General features: G+C 44.0%; 1 protein-coding gene across 2 annotated transcripts; it reads right to left on the bottom strand.

Moving 5' to 3' along the window:
* Positions 1-21: 21 nt before the first annotated feature.
* LOC130206001 (tyrosine-protein kinase yes-like) lies at positions 22-19,755 on the bottom strand. Of its 2 annotated transcripts, XM_056433657.1 has the most exons (13): positions 19,554-19,755; positions 19,218-19,249; positions 11,316-11,626; positions 9,483-9,582; positions 8,810-8,908; positions 8,113-8,216; positions 6,734-6,883; positions 5,644-5,799; positions 5,038-5,217; positions 4,231-4,307; positions 3,826-3,979; positions 3,030-3,161; positions 22-1,659 (listed from the first exon to the last, which is right to left on the bottom strand). In XM_056433657.1, exons 3-13 carry the CDS (start codon positions 11,611-11,613, stop codon positions 1,451-1,453), a joined length of 1,659 nt encoding a protein of 552 aa, XP_056289632.1. In that variant the 5' UTR covers positions 11,614-11,626; positions 19,218-19,249; positions 19,554-19,755; the 3' UTR covers positions 22-1,450. The 2 variants fall into 2 exon arrangements, with proteins under 2 accessions (XP_056289632.1, XP_056289631.1); XM_056433656.1 differs by having other exon boundaries at positions 19,218-19,755.
* Between the last annotated feature and the right edge of the window lie 3,361 nt (positions 19,756-23,116).

Genomic DNA, 23,116 nt, shown 5'->3' with positions numbered 1-23,116 from the left:
TTTATAAGAAAAACAACTAAACTTTGTAAAATCACGTCTTTATTGTACAAACTCCCCCGATGAGATTGCACCCTTTACCTCCCTCCCCAAATATATTTCGCAATCTTGTCCATTCTATTATTAATCTTTAAAAAATGACCATTTTGTAATATACAAAGCCCTTCTTCACAAGCCCAGTCGTCAATGTGTGTTATTCCCATCGTAATACTGTCTCAATGAGTATACGGGAGCAAAATGCAACGATAGGATCCCTGTAAAAAAAAAAAAAAAAAAACTGTAATCATTGCTATACAAATAGTTTCTGCAGAGCCACTTTAGATACATGAACATGAAAGAGTCTCAAGCGCCTCAGTTAGCCACATTGTAGACGATAAAACAATGGTTTCCCCTTTTATTTCGTGGCTTTGTTCATGATGTCCATTTTTAGAAAGAGCCCGTCACGTCGTATCCGTGAAGCGTCCTTCTGGCTTAGCGAGTCCACGAGTTTCATCACTGTTTAACTCACTGGCACATGATACACACACTGCTTTTATGTAAGCGTGTCTCTGTGGCGATCGCAGGGAGATTATACAACCTCAGTGAGGGGCAGAGAGAATTATGGCATTGTTATAATAATAATAAAAAAGTCTGAGCAGAGATTTCTAGATGGACAGTCAGGAACGTTTTCAGATGAAGCGATGACACCATGTGATGTGAATAAAATGTGATAAAGTCTTGTGATCACAAAAGGGACAAAATAATATAAAAACAAAAGTCCAAATGCATTTTAAAGTCCAAGAAAAGCATCAAAGACCACGTCACAGTCTCATTGTAGTCACTGGGGTGTAACACATAATACATTGCAATGCAGCGGATGAAATGTAGCTTAAGTTAAGCTGTGTGGGATTTACTTTTAAATAATTACTGTCAAATGGACTGTGCTAATCAGTCCCTTGAGAGCTTCCTCCTGTTAGTTTAATATATTATCTCTGTTCATAATTAACGGTTTTGATGTATAATTCCCCAATTTACCACAAAAGAATACAATTTGGGACGCAAATGGAGCGTGAGAGCTCCACATTAAACCGCATGTGTTTCTATTGCGTTGCACTATCACAGCTTATTTTTACAGGAATAGTCTGCGATCATGAGGAAAAACCAAACATGTATCGTGTATTTAGAAGAACTGTCATTAATGTACATTGTGAAAAAAATCCACATTAAAAAAATCAAACATTACACACAAGACTTAACCTCGTACCTTCAATGAAAACAACAAACAATAAATCAACAAAGTCAAATGAAATGATGGCGGGTGATGAAAGCAAAACAAAATAAAGAATGGGTAGAGGAAGTAGTGGTTTATGCAACTGGTTAGTCTGGTATCCAGTCGACTTTTTGCAGTGTCCAATAATTAAGAGCTTTTGTCTTCAAGTGTCCTCCCTGGCGTGGGGCCCCGGGTCCAGCCAGGCTATAGGTTCTCCCCAGGCTGGTACTGTGGCTCTGTGGCGGTGAAATAGTCCTCCAGGAAGGACTGGAGGTACTCGAAAGTGGGCCTCTCGTCCGGGTCCTTCTTCCAGCAGACCTTCATCATCTCGTGCAGGGACTCGGGGCACCCCTGGGGGCACGGCATGCGGTAGCCTCGCTCCACCTGCTCCAGCACCTCCCGGTTCACCATGCCTGAGGGGGCGACGGGAGGCAGGAAGGACTGTCACAGCTTTTCATGTTTTTTAGGGAGGGGTTACGTTTAGGTTTATGGGGATTTCTTTCTTTTTTTACAATTATTTTTTCATGTATAAAACGTTTTAAAATCCCCATTTTCATTTATTGCAGCAGATCCGGGATGCAAAAGAGAAACAGGGCTCTCAAGTGTCACGCATTGAGCGTGAGACTCACGCATTTCGGTCTTAAGTCACGCACTCCCGCCACACATCGTATTTCTCACGCTGAAAAAAACTCTCGGCTATTTAATGTTTTAATGTGCCGCAGCGCGCAAACATGAGCCGCGCTGCCCTCACCGTGGAGGAATCAAGCGCTCCCCTGGAGTTCTGCTGTGAGGTGCCACTTATCAGCCAATCAAAAAAAAGAAATGGGCTACACAATAGCCAATCAGAAAAAACCCTGTATCTGTTGTATCTGGGTAAGATTTAATCCAGCAACCAATGAAAATAAAGCATCCTGGAATTGCGCGCGACTGACTGATATCCGAAAATTTCGGTCTGAGGGGGGGGGGGGGGGTTGCTAATGGTAATGTCACTCTTGCCTGTCTTCAAAACTTGAGAGCCCTGGAGAAATGAGGTTCAAACCAGCAAATATTTTGTATTTTCTCTTGATAAATGACGCAAACAGTTCAAAAAATAGTTGTTTTCTCTTGCCGAGAGTTAGACGCGTACATTGATGCCACTCTCCGATCTGTTTGTAGCTGCAGGAGACGACTAGCTTAGCTTAGCTTAGCATAAAGCCTACAAAAGTCCCTCTGAAAGCACCGCTAAAGGGCTGCTAGCTGTAGCTTCATGTTTATCTTACAGACAGGCGGCGTGTATTGATCTTCTCATCTCACTTTCAGGAAGAAAATGTGGACAATTTCCAAAATGCACTTTAATCATTTACCAGAAATGTAAAAAAAAAAAAAAGTAATTAAATAATATTAATTGATTCAGCGTGGAGCCGTGTGAAGGTGGTGCAGAGCTCTGCAGGCACCGCTCCCCAGGGTGGTGTCAGTCTGGCAGATGGTTATAAACAAGAGTGGTGTTCAATCTCCTGATCGCCCTCCACCAGATGGCCTCATCTAATCTCTAATGTGTGTGTGTGTGTGTGTGTGTGTGTGTGTGTGTGTGTTCCTCCTGCAGAGGCATAAACACCCAGCGTAGACTATGTGAGGCGGCTTCACTTCCTCCTCAGACATTAAGAGGAACGGCAGCTTGACGTCTAACTGACAGACTGAACGCTGATAACTCTGGCAGTGAATCCCCGCCCACCCTTTTCTTCTTTCTCCCACCCCCGCAGTGTGTTTATGAGTGTGTGTGTGTGTGTGTGTCACTGTCACTTACCTGGGTAGGGCACTCTGCCTTTGGTGACGAGCTCAGTGAGTAAGATCCCAAAGGACCAGCCGTCTGATTTGATGGTGAAGCGGCCGTACAGGGCCGCCTCCGGGGCCGTCCATTTAATTGGGAATTTGGCTCCTGTAACGTGATCGAGAGGAGAGGGGGTGAGCTCGGGGGATTCCACCAGAGGGCGCATGCCTCCACGTCTGGCTTTAGGATCCAGTGAATCACAATGGCCACAGTGACCTACAATCTCACAGCAGAGATTTTGCCTTGTCATGGTAGGGAAAACACATGTTTTACTCATAACACTGCAAAGGCGGTGTCCTATTTCAGCGTTCCTACGTGCACATCGCCGGGAAGCTGAAACCAAAGCAGCTAAATGGAAAGCCAGCCGCCGTGAATGTCATTATTTACACGTGTGTTTTCCCTGAAGGTTTAACGGCTGCGAATGATCATTAAGGACCTGATTAAGGATCTCGTGTTTCAAGGGTTGGTTCACCTAAATTAGAATATAACGAGAAGCACAGAACAAACATTTATAGAAAAAAGGGTCGTCATTTGGGTGAACCGGCCCTTTAATTAAGGAGCAGCCGTTGCAGTGAGATGAAGCTAATCAGAGGGAACAGGAGCAGCTTGTTTCCACTATCATCCTCATGGAGTCGTACGGGGAGTCGTCCGCCGCTCGACGCTGACACATCGTTCACTTGTGACTCGGACGGTCTGCGTGTGTGTGTGTGTGTGTGTGTGTGTGTGTGTGTGTGTGTGTGTGTGTGTGTGTGTGTGTCCTAGGCCCGCCCACCTTGCCTCGCCGTGTACTCGTTGTCCTCTATCAACCTGGCCAGGCCAAAGTCGGCGATCTTGCACACCAGGTTGTCGGCCACGAGGATATTCGCGGCGCGCAGGTCCCTGTGGATGTAGTTCATCCTCTCGATGAAGGCCATGCCGTCGGCGATCTAACAAACACAAATACATAAACACTCGACGGCCTCTCACGGCGGCTGCTTCGGGAAAATCATCGCGAGCTTCTCTCGCTCAGAACTTCGAGCCGGCTGTCAGACAAAGAGCGAAAAGAAAGGCGAGGAAGACGCGTTCACCTGAGGCTGCCTTTTCTAAATCGTAAGGCGTAAAATAGAAATGTATCACTCTCACACACACACACTCTCTGCACTCGAGGAACACACAACGTGTGAGGGGTTCTTCTCACCTGTGCAGCCATGTCCACCAACAATGGGAGCTTGAGGAATTTGCCGTCCCCCTCTTTGAGGAAGTCGAGTAGGCTTCCTGCAAAAGCGGCGACAGTGACGGGTCATAAATTGCAGAGCGTGATATACTGTGGGAGCAATAAAAGGGCCACGATACCAGCTGCATACCAACGTTCTGCTCCATGAAATGCAACATATTTCAATTCAGCCCTCGATATTTACTATCTCGGGTTCAAAAATTAAAACAGAATATCAAAATAAGGTGAATTGGTATGCGATTCAATGTATTCTCTGCATGAAGAGAGGAGGAGCTGTGGAGAATCAGAGTTATCTGTGAGATGACGACAATCAACAAACATGAGACACACGAGTTAACATTTACTCACACGTAAATCTAATGACTCATAAAAGCCTTAAAAGGAAAACGCATTGCAGCTGAGGCTTGTTGAAAACCTCCCACAAATCCACTGCAGATTTTCAATTAAACATTCCCAGTTTCAGGCCTCAGGGAACCACGAGGGATTCTCAAGGACCTTCAATATGTGCATCAAATTAATTAAAACACCCATAAAATTTACATCTAGCCTTAGAAGGAAATCACCACACATTATACACCGGTGCAGTGACTGAAAAACCAAAAGCCCTGCGAGATCAATTTAGTGCCTGAGCGATCTACAGGCGTAGATGTTGCCCTCAATTTCTTTAAAAATAGACCTCAGCGTGTCGCGTAACCGGACTCCGCTGAGTCTTCTTTTTCTCCAAGGTTGAGAGATCTCAGAAAGGCTTTCAGGCGTGCTTCAGGCGCGTACCTTTGGCCATGTACTCTGTGACGATGAAAATGGGTTCTTCAGACACCACGGCGTAAAGGGGCACCAGCTTTTCGTGCCTGAGCTTCTTCATGATCTGAGCCTCCTGGAAGAAGGCTTCAGGAGACATGGTGCCCGGCTTCAGCGTCTTTATGGCCACCTTGGTGGTGCCGTTCCACGTGCCTGCAGAGACAAAGATAGGGAGTGAAACGCCGACACGCGGGCCGCGGCGGGGGAAATGAGTGTTGTTAATGGGCTGGGAGCAAGACAATTTCATTAATTAGCTCTTGTAATTGCACAGACATGTGCTGTCACGCGGAAGAATGTCTGGGATGAGCGGATAAGAGCCCGCCATTCAAAAAAGGTACAAACTCATTCTGTCTCGAGCCGAGCGAGCCGATCTCTGGAGATACAGAAAACACAACAAACAGAGGAAGCGACTGCAGGAAGTGGATAATTCCCCAGTTTGGACAGAAATAGACGCAATAAATATGAACATTGGAGTGTTTGTGTGTTCTTGTATGTGTTGGACTACATTGAGATCATTACGACTGAATACTAAACAAATGCGCGACGCCAGAAAGAGGTTTTTTCCCGTCTCGCTCTTACCCATCCAGACTTCTCCGAAGCAGCCCTGGCCCAGTTTCAGCTCCAGCCGTAGGGACTCCCGGGGGATCTCCCAGGCATCTTTAGCCAGCCCCTGGGTCTGAGGCTTGACTGTCGGGCAAACCGTGGTCAGCCTGTGGCAAAGCCCGTCGGCGTGCTCTGTGAGAGATGGAAACGCTACATTACACCCGAGCAGTGTCACAAACACACATATCAGTCCCCCCGACCAGCGAGACACAGCGAGAGACACAGCGTTTCATGCATCATTCATTCCATTCGATGTGGGGGAATTCATGCTCTTCTACTAACTGGGATGACAAATGGATGAGAAACACCAAAACCCACTGCAGAGTCTGACTGAAACGAAGTGGGACGACGGAGATTTAAACCTCAACTCTCATCAGGCCCGAAGGACGAGGGGACAAAAATCCGACCGGCTCCATTGCTATTAAAACTAGAATGGGCACTCGGTAGAGCGCATACCTTCGCATATCACAAGATTGGGCATTGAATTATGAACATTTTGGCATTAGTTGCATGCCAATTGGACAAAAATGTATCGTGCTATGGTAAAAAAGAGAGTTTGACCTTTCCATGACCTTGACCTTGACCTTTGACCCGATTGATCCCAAAATCTAATCAAATGGTCCCCGGATAATAAACAATCATCCCACCAAATCTCATGCGATTCAAGAACATTTTGACCTGTTCATGACCTTTGACCTTGACCTTTGACCCGATCAATCCCAAAATCGAATCAACTGGTCCCCGGATAATAAACAATCATCCCACCAAATCTCATGCGATTCGGTTCAATACTTTTTGAGTTCTGCGAATAACACGCATACAAATAAATAAATAAATAAATAAATACACGGCGATCAAAACATAACCTTCCGCATTTTCAATGCGAAGGTAATGAAAGACTATTCATCTCTGGGGGCCTGTTGCAGGTGGCACAGGAAGCTGCACGGTGGCACACAGCGGCAGGTGTGACGGAGAGTCGTGTTCAGGTGTGGTGAAAGGCTGCTGATGAAGGACGACGGGAAGAAAAAAAGAAGAGCGCCGGAGGGAAAAGATGCAAACTGCATACCTGTGTAGTGTTTGACGAGCTTCTGCAACGTGTCAAACTGCGCCCGCGTGGTGATGTAATACCCCCCGCTGTCCAGCTTGCGGATCTTGTAGTGCTTCACGTTGTCTCCTTTGGTCTCGTCCCAGTCTCGTATGGAGAGAGAGAAAGCACCTGGAGGAGACGAGGGACACGCTCTTCATCCATCGCAACACAAGCGTCAATCGGACTGCACGCTGCCTCGAAAAGATGAAACTACGGCACTATTTATGAACGTAAAGTCACAGTAATGCTTCATGATAATCATAATAACTAGAACGGGCACTCGGTAGAGCGCATACCTTCGCATATCACAAGATTGGGCGTTGAATTATGAACATTTTGGCATTAGTTGCATGCCAATTGGATACAAATTGACCGTGCTATGGTAAAAAAGAAGATTTTGACCTTTTCATGACCTTGACCTTTGACCCGATCGATCCCATAATCTAATCAAATGGTCCCCGGATAATAACCAATCATCCCACCAAATTTCATGCGATTCGGTTTAATACTTTTTGAGTTATGCGAGTAACACGCATACAAATATATAAATAAATACACGGCGATCAAAACATAACCTTCCGCATTTTCAATGCGAAGGTAATAATATTTTATTTCTTTATAAGGCGCCTTTCAAGGCACTCAAGGTCGCCGTCCAACACATTAAAACAGTTACAGTGTAGACAACCGGAGAGATGACGGCCTCTGCTCCTTTGTTTCTGAGAGGGGATTTCTCTCCATCAGTTTCAGGTGAGCGAATGGCTTGAAGTCCTCTGTAGAGCACAGATCCTCATCACCTGTACAGGTGCTGGATCAAGTAACTCACAGAGCAGAAGAGCAGCAGACTGCACGCTCAACGCCCAAATGAAGCTCACATATTTGACTAAAGATGAGAGCATATTTGCATTTCGTTCAAAGCCTCGCTGAGCCGCGAGCGGGGCGGTGAGACTGTTTCGCTGTGCTCTCCGTTTCTTTTATCTCCCTCTTTCTTACGACAACGTGTACTACTTCTCTACTTCCTGGAAAGCTTCCGACTTGAGAAGTGCTGCATGAATAGATTTCGCTGGCTGGTCTGAATTGTGCTCTAAATACTGCGACACGAGGATCGGCTGACGTCGCGGCGCAGAAGCGTTTAGACACAACACGTTTCAGAATTCAACAACTCTGACCTAGAACCAGTGAAGGGGTGTAAAGTGGTGAGTGTATCAATGTTTGGGTGCTTTATACCTAAATGCTCCGTGGGAACATAGTTTTAACCTCAGACCAGGAGGATTTTGGGTCCATAGTGCTCCAACTTTTCACAGGCTAGCATTGTCCACCCCGCTACTCCCCTACTCCGTTCATAAAGAAGCCATCATCACCTTTAGTAGTTTCACTTTCTCGCACTAGGAAGGTTCCTTGATGGTTTCCTGCATTCAGCAGCAGTCTCTCGGCATCTTTGCGTCCCATTTTACCAAAGTACCACCTGTCAGGAGGAAGCAGATACATTAAAAACAATTTTTTTTTTAAAAGGTCACATATCATGCTCATTTTTCAGGTTCATGTCGGTATGTTTGTTTTCTACTGGAACATGTTTACATGTTTAAACGTTACAAAAACACATTATGGTCCTCATGCTGTCTGAGTATACCCGTCTTCGCCGTCTGTCTGAAACGCTGCGTTTTCGAGTGCGTCTCTTTAAAAAAAAAAAAAAAAGCCCAGTCTGCAAAAAGAAATCCGGTGCATCTTTGCAAAGGTGGTCCTCCAACTCAGACGTAGAGAGGGAAGCTTGTTAAAATAATATGTTATCTGATCTAAAAACCCACTGGGTTGCGTTATTTCACAGTCGGTTGGTCGGCAGCTACTCCAGATACTCAAACGTTTGTCCACAAGCACTGAGAAATGATTTTTTGTAATAATGCTATGTCCCTTTTAATAAGCTGACTGTTTAAAAAACCCTTAAGGAAGCTTCATCTCGGAACATTGGTGCTGTTAGCCGAAAATGGGATCACGCTGGTGTTATTAGTCTCCTGGTGCAGACGGTGTAGACGGAGTAATGAGGCTATAACAAGGCCTTACTCTTCAGCCTGGATGGAGTCAGCTGGAGCCACATAATTGCTCGGGATGTAGCCGTTTCTCCCCGTGTTGATGGAGCGCGCCTCCCACCAGTCTCCCTCTCTGCAGGAGGACGATGACAAAGGAGACATGAGACAAATGACCATTTAAGCATGAAGCAAGGCCTGCTACCATATGACTGATATGCTGGATGAAGACTGGTTAATAGCGGTTAATGGTTAATAATTCAGTCATCAGCCTTGTATAGAAGGATCCCTCCTTTCTCTATTATGGTGGCTTAGGGAAAAGATGGTTTGAAGGCACACAGCTTTTCTCGTAATTTGTTCCGCATTCATTCAAAGCCCCTAATTCTTTGTAATGTGAGGTGGGACCGACACACCTCGTCACAATGGGAATTCAATCAGCCTGATCTACTTTACATGACAATGCTGTTACCTCGGGACACAATTCTGCCGCGGCGTGAATGAAATGAAAGATCCACAGCGCCGTGCGGAAAGCCGGCGTCGGGAAAACAAAGTCGCAATCACACGTATTCACGAAGACAGACACACGAGGAACAGGTGCGGTTCAGGATTACCGCCCGGGGGGGGGGGGGGGAGTCATCTCGTAATCACTGGAAAACAGATATGAATAAAAAAGCCCCGTGAACCGAGAGAGAAGCCGGGGAGACGCTCACGTGTTGTTGATGATCTGGAAGCGGTCTCCCTTTTTAAACGATAGATCGTCAGTCGTTCGAGCTTCGTAGTCGTACAAGGCCACGAAGAAGGTAACGCCGCCTGTGAACGCAAAAACAAGCCGCATTCGTGACGAATAACGAAAAGTGAGGCACCACATGAGAGGGACTGCACCGGGAAGCTCTTTTATTTGTGCGTGGGACTGTTTAAATGGGCTATGAAGGCAGATGAATGTGTCTCGCCGAGGGTCTGAGAGCTCCCACTGTATTGATCTTCTATGGTTTATAATTCTGTCGTTTGAGAATTTCCCCTGCATGGAAACACAACTGTGACTGGACCGGAGCCAAGGGAAAGGCGAAGCACCAGAGGTAACGTTCGTCCACATGTACAGATGAGCTGCCAGCCTGCTGGAAAACAGCCACGCCCTCAGACAGATGAGACTCATATAGCCAGCACCCACAACAATGCTGTCAACAGTCATCTCATTATCCACACCGTGGCAGTGCCACCTTCACCCCCCCGAGACCATATAATCCAACACAGGGGAGGATTACAACCTAATTCCCACGCAAACAGGAGGGTCCAATCTCATCCCGCCGCTCTCAGGATCACCGTAAACTGCTCAGACACATTTAGGGTGATCAGAGATGATAACAGGACCAGTGTTAACTCTAATAGGGAAAAGCTAGTTAAAATAATAATGGCTGGAGCACGACAGATCAGCTCACTGACCACGTTAAGATCAGTGTTAAGCATGTTTTGGAGCGTGTTTTTAGCCCCTAAACGTTATATACGGGCAGATGTTTGCAGGTGTTGCACCGTGTGCACAATACCCTGGCACAAAAAGCTGTGAGAAGAAGGAATTCAGCAGGAGTGAAGTCGTCATATTAAAAAAACACATGTTTCCTTGTGTTGAAGAAACAATTTGTGGACTATAAAACCGAGATGTTTTTTTCCTGTTAAAAGTGTATTTAAACGCTTCCCGAAGAGAAGAGCAAGAAATAAGGTTAACAGAGGTGAATCTCTGAAGTTAATGGATAATGTTAAATAAACAAGCAAACAAAATAAGAGCAAATCAAAGATACAAACAGATGTAAGAGGAAATCTGTTTGTGTATTGCTTCCTCTATGTCTTGTTTTTAATCGTGACAGTTTTGTCTTCATCATAGTGTGGCCGTTTTATTTGTAAGTGCAGTTTAGTTAGAAAAGCCACCAAACTGGGATAAAACAAGAGTTTAGTGTCGCGGGATGGGATGCTTGAGTTTTTATAATTAGCTCTAAACATAAAGTCAGCCAGGGGTATGTCATTTTTATTTTGGTTGTACATTTTAAGTTTTATACAAAATGGCGCCAGATGTAAAAATGAGGGATCACCAAAGTTATTATAATGTATAATGGACATGAATGTGTGTTTAACATTTAATGGCATACCATCCAAAAGTTTTAGAGAAATTCATCTCAAAACCATAAATATTATATATTAAAATATAAATATATATAAATATATTTGGGAACACCAAAGTCAGATTGATTCCCTTTGCACTAGAACATCTCCATCTCCGTTAGCATGACTGAAACATGACGGATTACACATCTGCTGCAAGTCAAGTCCCGACAACTTGATTTAAATATGAAATTAAAATCAATATGGTATTAGGAGTGAGATACCACAGCAGAAAGCTGATTGAAGGATACGCCGATTACGAGCTTGGAAGAAGAGCAGCCACGGGTTTATTTCAAAATAAATGTGGTCAGCATTAAAGCCAGAGGGCTATCGCATTTAAAAACACACACGAGTGTGATATTAAAAGGGCGATTCTCTCCAGCACGACTCACTTGAGACACCGCCAGAGAACGAGTTGGACACAGCAGGACCGGAGAAGGAGGAGGACGCTCCTCCGAAGGGAGTCATGGCGGACGCGCCGCCGAACGGCGTGAGGCTGTGGTTGAAGTTCGCCGCCCCGGAGCCCGATGACGAGGTGGGAGGTTGGTTCTGCTGCAGCTGGGTGGGATCCGGTCCGTAGTGACCCACGTGTGGCGTGGTTACGGCGGCGTTGGGTTCCGACGCCGTGGGAATCTCCGGCCGATACTTCATGGCGGGGCCTTTGTCCTCTTTGCTCTTGATGCAGCCCATCGTCTCGTCCCGCCTGGACGGACACAACACAGAGCCGTCACTTTGAATCAGACCCATCCGTGATGATGCGTCAATACACTGGAGGGCCGAGGGAGGTGCAGGATTAACGACTGCACCGTAAGGCCTGTAGGCGTGTGGATATGTGTTACGAAAACAAAAATCTAACTAGAACGGGCACTCGGTAGAGCGCATACCTTCGCATATCACAAGATTGGGCATTGAATTATGAACATTTTGGCATTAGTTGCATGCCAATTGGATAGAAATTGACCGTGCTATGGTAAAAAGAAGATTTTGACTTTTCATGACCTTGACCTTGACCTTTGACCCGATTGATCCCAAAATCTAATCAAATGGTCCCCGGATAATAACCAATCATCCCACCAAATTTCATGCGATTCGGTTTAAAACTTTTTTTGTTATGCGAATAACACGCATATAAATAAATAAATAAATAAATAAATACACGGCGATCAAAACATTACCTTCTGCATTTTCGATGCGAAGGTAATAACCTGATGTTTCCAAGTCAATCATTTTGTTGTTGCGACCCACTAAGACTATAAGCCAAGTGGTAACTGGGACATATGGGTGAATGGTAAATCCGCTTTGAACCACGCACAACTCAGACGCGTAGATCCAGTTGAGCGTGCACGCTTTGGGGTCCGACAAGTGCAAAAGAGATGGATGGAAAGGTGATACTCATTTGCTGTTGTTGTGATCTATTGCTTATTATTGTTGTTCCATAAAGACATCCCTTAATGTTTACAGACACATGATGGATTAAAACCCCGGTATTCATTCTGCCTTGACGTGGAGAAAAATGTGAGCAGCGCTGTGTTACATTTGAAATTCAAAGGGTCCTCTTAAGGGCCCTCCGCCAATGGATGCATTGCTAAACACGCCTACTGGGCATCGAGACCCAGGGGCCCGAGGGTTCAGGGGTCACTGGGCCGAATGCCATTAATAGTTGTTGTGACGCAAAATTAACAGGAAGAGAGTAACCATTACCAAGGGACCGACGACATGTACAAAGAACATCAAAATGACCATAGAAGGATGCACAACAACTATAGAGACTCAAAAGAACCAGAACATGTCCACAAAACAATTTCAAAGGGAGTCAAAATGAGCACAAAGGGATGCAAAAAATGATTGCAAACATACTCAAAACCACCACAGATCCTCAACGTGACGACGAAGAGCTGCAAAAGGGCCGCTCTGCCACGCCAGAAACTCAGCGTCTCGTCATCAGCCGGACCACGCTGCGGGGTTCAAGACATCGGCGTGTCTCCATTTGCGTGGTTGTCATTCCTCCTGCTAACATGATTTGGACGGAGTGGCGCTGAGGCATTCTTTTGTGAGGTGAGGGCCCGGAAAATGTGGAGACAATCAGACACGCTCGTAAAAGCAGCCCAGCTCGGGGAGATCAGAAGGTTTTTATTCTCCACGAACAACAGCTGCCGGAGGAGTTGGACTTGGTTAATTGGCGCTGACATATTACAAGACAGATAAACAATAGAGCTCTGGAGGTTTTATTCAGAATGAAAGCCGACTGAACTGGTTGCTGGAGACACCTCTCACTGATTCTGCCACAGTGGCCTTGATTTTAAGGACAGGTGGGAGGGATTTCACCCCCGCCGGCGAAGGAGGGGCGCGTCGGAGAGTTCGTCGAGTTCTCCCGCCGAGCTGCCAAGGAAATCAACGAAATGGGGACAAACCAGAGGACGCTTCCAAAGATCCGGAGCACTTTGCTCAAATAAAGCCGAACGGCCGTTTAAATTGCCGGTTGCGGCTCTCGCTGGCAACTCCTCTGTAGACACATTTTACGAGCGGTTGGACCACTGAAGATGTGTCTGACGCGGATTTATTCAAAATGTCTTCAAAAGGACCAGTGAATGCGATCTCAGATGTTAGATCTGGAGCCAGTATACGTTGAGAATGTCGGCACGGAAGAAGAGAGTTGCGGTTTCGTCATCACACGGACGAGAGAGAGAGAATTCACAGCGCCATAAAACACTGGACAGCATATTTTCATTTGTATTCATATATTCTGGATAATAAGTTTGTTTAATAATTATCCATGATGCCTCACATTTCATGCAAATCCACATCCTCTCATTTCCTGTCATCCCTTCACTGAAAAATAAAGAAAATCAACACTTTTAGTCATTTACGATGTAAAAATATCAAACATTTTCTGGCTCGAACGTCACAAAAATGTGATTTTTCTAGATTCAGATAGATATGTTAGCAGTAAGAATAATAAGCTTTATTATGCATAAAAATAATAACAAATATATTATTTGTATTATTATTATGCATTCTTACTTTTGAAGGTTGTACTTCTGTAAAAATACAGAAATAAAATACCAAGTATAAAAAATTAAAAAACATTTAATGATGTTTCCAGTCCGACTAAGACAAACGTCACAGGACGTTTTTTAAGCAGCGCTAAACACACAGAGGAGCTCTTCAAAGCGTCTATAAAGTTAGACAACTGCCACCGACTCCAGGGGCGCTAAGTGGAGCTCGGCAAGGTGACTGAATAACTCAGATAACATTCCCATTCGAGGCTTGTTGGGCATGAAGACATTGATCCAGGAGAGGAGAGGAAGTGACAGTGGGAACAGCAGGTTGCTGGGATGAGGGAGGGGCAACCAGGCACACAGTGCCCGCTACACCAGCTTGAACTAGGAGGATTATGAGGATGGAGGATTTACCCTAAGAGGATAATAGCAGAAAACTGAAAATAGGACTGACCACCAGGACCTGGAGCCGAAACAGTGCCGACCCCAAACTTCACCTGCACACGGGCCATTTCGGAGGCGGCAGTGAGATGTGTCGACCTTCGACCCGTTGCCATCACATCACGACACACGGGGGCTTTGTCCACATCGCAAAGCCCAAAGTGAGACTGCGGCGGCAATAAACGATGCAACCATTAGCGTCGGTTTGGCATCTGAGGACACGAAGGGCGAGATGTCTTTGCAGCTCATCTGAAATAAATGATCCAGAACTGTTCAGCCGGACTGGATCTTAAATGTCAAACCTCGCTGACTTTAACATCCAAGTGGACTCACTAAAACTCAAAGCTCGTTCCTAAACAGCAGAGCCGAGAAACCACCGGGGGAAAGCTGCAACGCCGCTAATAATAGTGACTTATTCTCATTGCTGACAGCATCCCGCTAGCCCGAGGATGATAACACGACCGACGACAGCACAACAGAGGCCCAGTCGCACCGTTTGGAACCCCCTAAATGCCAACGAGAGGAAGCGGAAGAGTTTAAATGAGGAAGATGACGTGTCATCACCAAATACAAGAGTGCAGGGATCTTCCCGTGGAGCTGTTATAGTCCTGAGAGACGGATGGAGACAGAAAATAAAGAGAAAGAGAGCTTGACTTTACGATGACTTAGCCGGCATGACTGTGAAATCTCAAAAACGAATGTTTATTCTTCAATTCAGTGCAAGCTGAGGTCTTTTTCTTTAGTGTGAACTCCAGAACATTTTAAATAAATAATAAGAATACTCTTAGTTTCTCAGTTTTCAGGGACGCAGACGAGTCCCGATATCTTTGTTGCTGCAGAACAGATTACCTGCGAGACTCTGTGTCTGACAGAGAAAAGAAAAAGCCCAAAACGTTCAGTTTGCTGTCATTTGTGACAAAGAAAAGCATCAAAGTCTCACATGTAAGAGGCTGAAAACCGGAAATATGTGTCAGTCTTGCTAAAAAAGAATTATACTTTTCTGTGAACTACACGTTGGACTTTTCTAAAATAAGTTTGTACAACGCCTGCACGTATAATCAAACGCATGTCTTGCCGAGCAACACGCCAAAGCTATGTAGAATAAACATAAACAACTAAATGTATTAAGAAGGCTCCAGATGTGAGATCCAGATTGACCTTTGACCTCTCGTGTCCGTCCCAGCTTGTGAGAAGAACAACCGTTTTAAGGCCTAACTTGATGTGTTCTCATGTCGGAGCTCCTTCTCAACGTCCTGCTCTTGCCCCTCAGCCCAGACACAGTTGAATAAATCCACACAGGCGTCGCAAAATGCTGATGAGGCAGAGGAGAGCTCGGCGTCGGCAGCCGGAACGAGTTTTCGTGCCGGCAGAGGTCGTGGTTCAGAATTTAAAGAAGGCTGCAGAGACCGAGTCCAGCTGAGTCACGCCACTTTTACCGTTAGTCAGAAACAAAGAGATGCCGACAGCTTTAAAATACTTTAGTTCAGATGGGTAATCATTGTTATCTATAAGAGAAGCGAGGATGTGTTGCTTTTCTTTGTTTTATATAATTTATGATTGATTCTAGCTTTCAGAGTGTGAGACACAGGCTTTTAAAAGACTGACTGGGCTGTACAGTTGATACACACTAATTATATGATTATGTTGACCAATCTAAATGAACGCTGACACATCATCTGATCCAGAACGAGTAAATATAAGTCATTTGTTTGATCAAGACTAGGAGGCGGGGCTTAGCTTAAGCCGTAAAGCTAGCTGAATGCAACATTGACTGCTAAAGAACCCATAACATATTTATGAACTCATCACAAGTCAGAATTAGCTGATTTTCTCTATTTTTCTTTAGCATTTTAAATTGCAAACATTGGTTCGACTGTTACATAGAAACATTATTTTTTTAAATTTATATACTTTATTAGAGAATGTGCACAATATAGCGACAGGGTTCAGCGAACAAGTCTTTTTGTTGTTGTGTGTATACTGTTTGCAGTAGTACTGCATAAAGTGACAGGAAGGTAGAGCAAACAGACAACGTAAAGTGAAAAATGAGAAGAAACTCAGAAACATTTTTGAAGTATTATTTGACACGTAAGCATTAACTAAAATGAACTTTTGTTCGGATTTGATTGAAGTTACTTGTCTATGTACTGTGGAGAAGTTAAATGACAAAAGTTATTGAATTAAATGGAAGTAAATCAACACGAGTGAAGCACATGATGCATTGTAAACTAAACTGTGATTCGATCACACATGTTGGTTCTTTTAGCCTCTTATTTAACTCAAACGACCTCCCCTCCTCTGGGATGGAGGTTTCCTCGACTCTGATGAAGTCTAGTTGACACTTGGCCAGGAGTCGAGCAGAAGGAGTCGAGCCGTTAGCGGCTGCAGACGGGACGGCCTCTGGAGCGCCACTGGGCTCCAGACCCGCAACAGATGCTGCCGTAGCGCCACCCGCCACATTCCTCCGATGCCAAAGGGCTCAAACTGGGTCTGGAGTGAAGCCACGCGATGTCACGGATGTGAAGCCTCAGTGTGTGTATGGAGAAACACCACGAGGTGGCTTCAGACTGTTTAACTTCCAATTAAAACCGTCTTTAACATCAAAAATGTAAATCTTATTATCACGTATTTCGCTTAACTTGACAAATCAGAACGCAAATCCTCGGAGAAAAGCTTTTTTTGTGTTGCTCGTGTGAGTTATTGTGCCGCCGGAGGACAGACGTCACACGATTTCTAGAATAAACCTCGAGGGGACACCTGAGTCCTGGCACCTGAGGCTGGAGTGTGAGCTATTTTGGGGGGAATCGACAAACTTGTCAGCACATAATAGGGCCGAGTGTTTGAAGTGTCAACATCGAATAGAGAGACCGCGTGACGGCCCGGATCGGCTGTTTCTTCTCTGCAGAAACACATCCGAAGCCTCCACATCACATACCCACTCGGCATTTTGAGGCGCTTGCTCAAAAAATAATTTGTTTATCAACCAACAAATGTTTCTTGGAGCAACGCTGCCTTTTGGATGTCGGTGTAATATTTGTTTTATGATTCCTTGGTGTGACTTTTTTTACTGATTACAACTTGTACTTAGATTTAGAGACCTGTGTTTATGCTTTATGTATTTCCTCACTACGTTCTGATCATTTGTAACCGGGGTGGTGTATAAAGTGTGTTTGTAAATGTCGTCATCTGGCTATTCAAAGCCTTTTTTGAGTCCTTATTTTTTGGGGGGTGCAGGTTTCTGTACATACAGTGAAACGATCATCTTTATGCACCTTTTTGTATTTTTTATATATATATATATTCAGCATTGAGATTGTATCGCTGCCAATCTTAAACACACAATGTTTTCTTGTGCTAATATTGGATTGCCTGTTTGCACCAGGCGTGGTAAGTCTCATGTGCATTATGGGTATTTAACAAGGCGACTCTGGGTACATGTCAGAAGTCTGAGGAAGAGCTCGGGACTGGAAGTATGAATCCTTCTCACTGGAACTACTCGGTGTGAAGATACATCCGTTTTTACGCTGTTTCGATCAAAGTTGGACGTCTTAGTCACGAGACGAGCTCTTTCTCAACTGCGGGAACATTTTGGTCTGTAACTCTGGAGCTGGAGAGACAAATAAAATCTGGATTTGTGATGAAAAACCAGCCACAGATTGAATGGCACAGTAACTTTGCACCGATGTCTGTGACTGACATTATTAAGCTGTTCAGGGTCAGCGATTGCGCAATAGGTATTTCGTCAATGTCATGTGAAATGTCAGTGTTTAGGCTATCAGCCGCCACTTGTTATGGTAAATATAGATGATACCACACAGTGACCTGGGCTGATTTTACTAGCACGTTTAAATAACACTTATATATACATTTGCTAAAAACTTCCTTGGGTGGAAGTCACCGTTCATGCATCGCCCAACGAATGCTGCCACATTGGGTCAGAACATGAGAAATCAAGGTTTCCCCCTTTAACTTCCCTCACTTCTCAAGTTCACCAGCCCGTATATGGATTCATACAAGCAACGATTCAGGTTGTATGCTGTATCCTCCACATGTGTCCTTTAAAGAGGACTATCCCCCTGTTCCTGAACTCAAAGTGGAGGTGGAACCGGAGAAGGGGAAGAAAGCAACGGCACAAACTGGGGAAGAGACAGAAAACCGTGACTGTGCTGTTGGATCAGGAAGTTTGAATTTACCCCCGAGCCTCCTCTTCCACCTCAACTGATCTTACAATGTATTCTGACTCAGCACGACTCAAAGATTGGGTTGAATGTCTGAAATGATGAGGCGGCACTTTTGCTTCTCGCGTCTGGCTTTAAATGATACTGAGTGGAGAACATCTTTACAACTGTGGAGCAGAGCAGATGCAAAAAAGAGAACATTTTACTGTGAGGGTTAGACAAAAAACTGAGAGATAACATCAATTAAATCTTTACACTTGAGGTGAATATAACCTTTTCTTTTACTACGATAAGAAATACCACCTGCATTAAACCCAATATTAGGATATATGTAACATGTTTAAACGTTATGATAGTGTACACATTTTAATGGTGCGCTGACCTTGTCCTACTTTAAAGAATGCATCTGCTTTTTTAGGATGTGGCTTCAGTCATATTCCTGTGGGACTTGAAGCACATGCTGTATTTCCACTGATATCTGAACCCACTTGAAAACCATGTGATGATTCACACAATAGGTGGATTAATACACACATGACGTCACAGGTTTACATGTGTACAATCATGAGACGGTTTCATTCCTTTGTTGATGACAGGTCAGACAGGCGAGCAGCTGCGTTTCGGCCCATCCTTTTCTAATGCTGCCGACAAAGACCACTTTAACTTGGGATTTTACCTTCTCAGATGTGTTTTAATTTCCTTCCCCTCCTAAAATCAGATCCGGGAGAAGAAGAAGAGAAAAAAAAATCAGAGTTATTCCAACTGGGACCGAACCGCCTTCATCCTCACTTCATCCATCCAGCAGGAGAAAAAGAAGCAGAAGAAGAAGAAGGAGCAGCTGTGGACAGACTGAATGCTGAAGTTAAATCAATGGAGCCCCACAGTGAGTGAGGACGGAGGAGACAGTCATTGTCATCACACAGGGTTATTCCAGCCGCAGCAGAGGGAGAAAAGTGAGCTCCTGAAAGTGTCCCAGCTCTCCGTCGCCTCTACTTCCTCCTACTAAACTTACATCTACCCCCACCACGCAACAACATGGCCGACCCCGTCTGCGGGACTGGAGAGCCGCCGCACACAGCTGGAGAGATCCGTCCGTTACAGCTGATCTGAGAACAGCTGAGGAGGCGACCACGCGAAGGAGGGGAAACCGAGCGGAGTAGAGGAATTATAAAGGGATCATCATGCGGGAGAGCAGAGGAGAGCGGGCTGGTGGTCTGGAGGTTGGTTTCATGGAGAGAAAGGGTGGACTCCAAGCGTCCTCTCCGTGCTCCGTTGTCAGGCTCAAGTCTGGAGCTCTGGCTCCCCCTGCTGGCTGCCTGCGGGTACTGCATCTGCACATCTGCAGCTCAAGGAAATCTGAATCAGCAAGGGAGACGAGTAACTAACAAAGCAGAGCCGTGAAATGAGTCATCTCAATCGACCTTTTTATTTTTTAAGCAATTAAAAAATATATATTATATTGGGTGTAAAACACTATACCCAAAAATATTTAACAATTTTTTTCAAAAAATATTTTCAATGTTTTTTTCACATGTTAAAATAATATATTATATATATATATATATATAACATATATATATTTTAAATCTTTCAAATTTGTTTTTGTAGTTTAACACTAATAAGTTAATGATATGATCATTGTTCTCAATATTTCGAGTGAAGTTGTATTGCAACGTAAGCTAAACACGGTCCAGTGTATTTGAAACGTTTAGCTAGACTAGACTTTTTTATGACGGTCGTATTACTACTAGCGGGACACTCGGTTCTTATATGCATCGCCGTTTTCTCTTGAAAGATTATGACTCGATGCAGAAAATTCAATAACTGAAAATGATCGCCCGTACACACCGTGACAACGAGTTGTCCGTTTTTTTACGGCTCTCCCTGAACGCAACACACAAATACATGTGCGTCTTGTTGTCACATAATCTAGCCACAGTGAGATTGTAACCGTGCTCTGTATCACTGTAAGTATAGTTTTTGTCACACCTTTACATTTCTGTAAATGGATATTAATGCATAAATAGCTTAGAAATATATTAGATCCATTAAGACATAAATTAAAAAAGTTAATTTGTGGTAATAATTGAGTCTTTATAATACAGGCACAGTAGACTATAGAATAATATTTTGTCAGTTGTTTGTGTTTTTTGTCACTGATTAAGTTCTTTATAGCTACATGTTAATGTAAATAGCTTTGTGATTATTTCACAGTCACTGTATGTGCAAACCCTGAGACGGCACAAGGCCATGCAGTGGACAAGTTGCATGTCACACCGAATTAAATATCCTGATGTCTATCGGAAGCTTACAACGTTTAAAGAAATCTTTGCAAATGTCGGTACAATACAGAAAAAATACAGCGGTATGTTCACACTTCATAAATACATCAAATGGTAAATGTGACATTCAGCCGAACACTGTTTTCATTTAGTTTAAGGTCCAATGATTCCTGACCAGCGTTGCATGGTTCGCATCGAGGACCACGCGGTGTGCAAAGGAGCATCGTTTGTTTTGGGGCTTGCTGTTGTCTTTGCATGCTCCTACAACTTCAACCTGTCGTGATGTTTTGTGTCTTGTTTCCTGTCTTATTTTGAAGTCCTTCTGTTTCCCTGCACTTCCTGTCCCTGTGACGGTCTGCCCTGTCCCTGATGGGTTCCACCTGTGTGTCTCGATTGTTTCATTCCCTTCACCTGCCCTCAGCCACTCTTGTCTCGTTAGTGCCTCATGCCGTACACCTGCTCCCACAGACAGTGTGCCTGTCTTTCCTTTGTCTCCTGTCTGATGGTTGTCTCCTTTAGTCTCCTTTAGTCTCCTTTAGTCTCCTTGTGCCTGTCTGGATTTCTGTCTTTGTACCTGCCGCTGACCTGAGTTGTTGTTTCATTCACCTGGAGTCCTGTCTTGTTCCTCTCTACCCCTGCCACAACCTCCAATATGAGGATCTGGCACTTATAAAAGTAAATATAGCTCAATGTTCCCATATATCTTCTCTAATATGCATTATAAACAAAGTAGGAGAAATAACGATTGTGCTAACAATATGTGGCGGCCATTCACAATAGTTTAGAAGTGGTTTGACTCCAAAGCAAAGCGAGAAAGCATTTCATGTCTCTTTTCATTCATCTTCCGCAGACACGCACACACCTTACAAATTAAATTAAAATAGACTCTGTCAACACCTGTCGTAAAAGCTGGGTGGTAAAATACTTGAATCATGAGACATAAATTAGAATTAGTCATATGTTTCTCTTTGGTGATATAAAGCACACACACACACACACACACACACACACACTCGATAAAATAGAAGCGGTGGCAAGAAAAGCGACACACATGTAACTCAGGAGATTAAAACGCTCATGGCAGCACGTTTATTAATATTCCACAATGATTCTTACAGGAAGACATTTATATGGAGCGGTGAGTCAAGCATCAGGAGATTACTGGATCAATATTCCTATCTACTTCATGTTCTCAGCTCTGTCCATGTAATTAGATGATGAAGAAGTGATATCCTGGTAGCACCGGCTCAAATATTGACTCAAAAACATGATTAGGCTGAGTAATCAGCATTTTACTGTGATTACTGACTCAACACAATTAGACAGCCTTAATTATATTATGATTGTCTTGTGGTAATCATAATGAATTTCCTAGCAAATTCATTAGAGGGTCCAAAAGGCAAGGTGACACAGACACGTACAGTATTTGCCATTATTTAAATAAATACATGTAAATGTCATTTAAACAGTATTGTATTGTGTATGCATATATGTTGTATATATACATATATATTTTATTTTATATTTTACTTTGTATACTTCTTGTATACATCTATATCTTTCATCCCTGTTTTTTATATTTTATTTTTTATTCTTGTGTGTTTAGTTTATTGGTGCTGCTACTGTTACGACAAATTTCCCCTTGGGGATTAATAAAGTACATATCTATCTATCTATCATCTAAACGTTGAAAGCGTAATGGTCCTACTCTAATTATAGTTCCCGCTTTCCTAATAAATGAACTCAACTAATTCTGCAATGTTTTCTCTCTTTATGTTTCTGTTTTAAATCGTTTTGGTAATTCTGCACATTGTCACGTTGACCTACTAAAATATATCCTTCATATTATATAAAGACATAAAACCGTGATACTCCGCCGTGTACTTTCCTCTCTCCGCCACTAGGGGGCAGTGTTCCCTCAGACAGCGGGAAGGGCTCCACTTCATGCCCCCAGAGTGTCTCTCTCCTCATCTTAAGGATTCAAAGTGCTTCTTTGCAACAACGTCAGAGGCAGACGAGGATCGACCGGTCTGAATCACCCACTAAAGATTCAGCACATGAGCCTGAAACCAGAGAGGACCGAGCTGAGTCAGGGGGGATTCAGACTAAAGACACGTGGACCTGCAAAGAAAAAATAAAAAACAAAGGGAGAAACACAAGTAAAGTCACCGAGCACTGTAATTATTCCATGTCATGCTACCTCGTCCTTCAACTTCTACATTTCAGAGGGAACTATTGTTCCTTTCACTTCACGACATATATTTGAAAGTTGTCATTAACTGTTTTTCAGATT

The sequence above is a fragment of the Pseudoliparis swirei genome, chromosome 16, assembly GCF_029220125.1.
Source record: "Pseudoliparis swirei isolate HS2019 ecotype Mariana Trench chromosome 16, NWPU_hadal_v1, whole genome shotgun sequence".
In the NCBI taxonomy this organism is placed as follows: Eukaryota; Metazoa; Chordata; class Actinopteri; order Perciformes; family Liparidae; genus Pseudoliparis; species Pseudoliparis swirei.
Note: the sequence above shows the minus strand (reverse complement) of the source record. Positions and strands in the feature narration are given on the sequence as shown.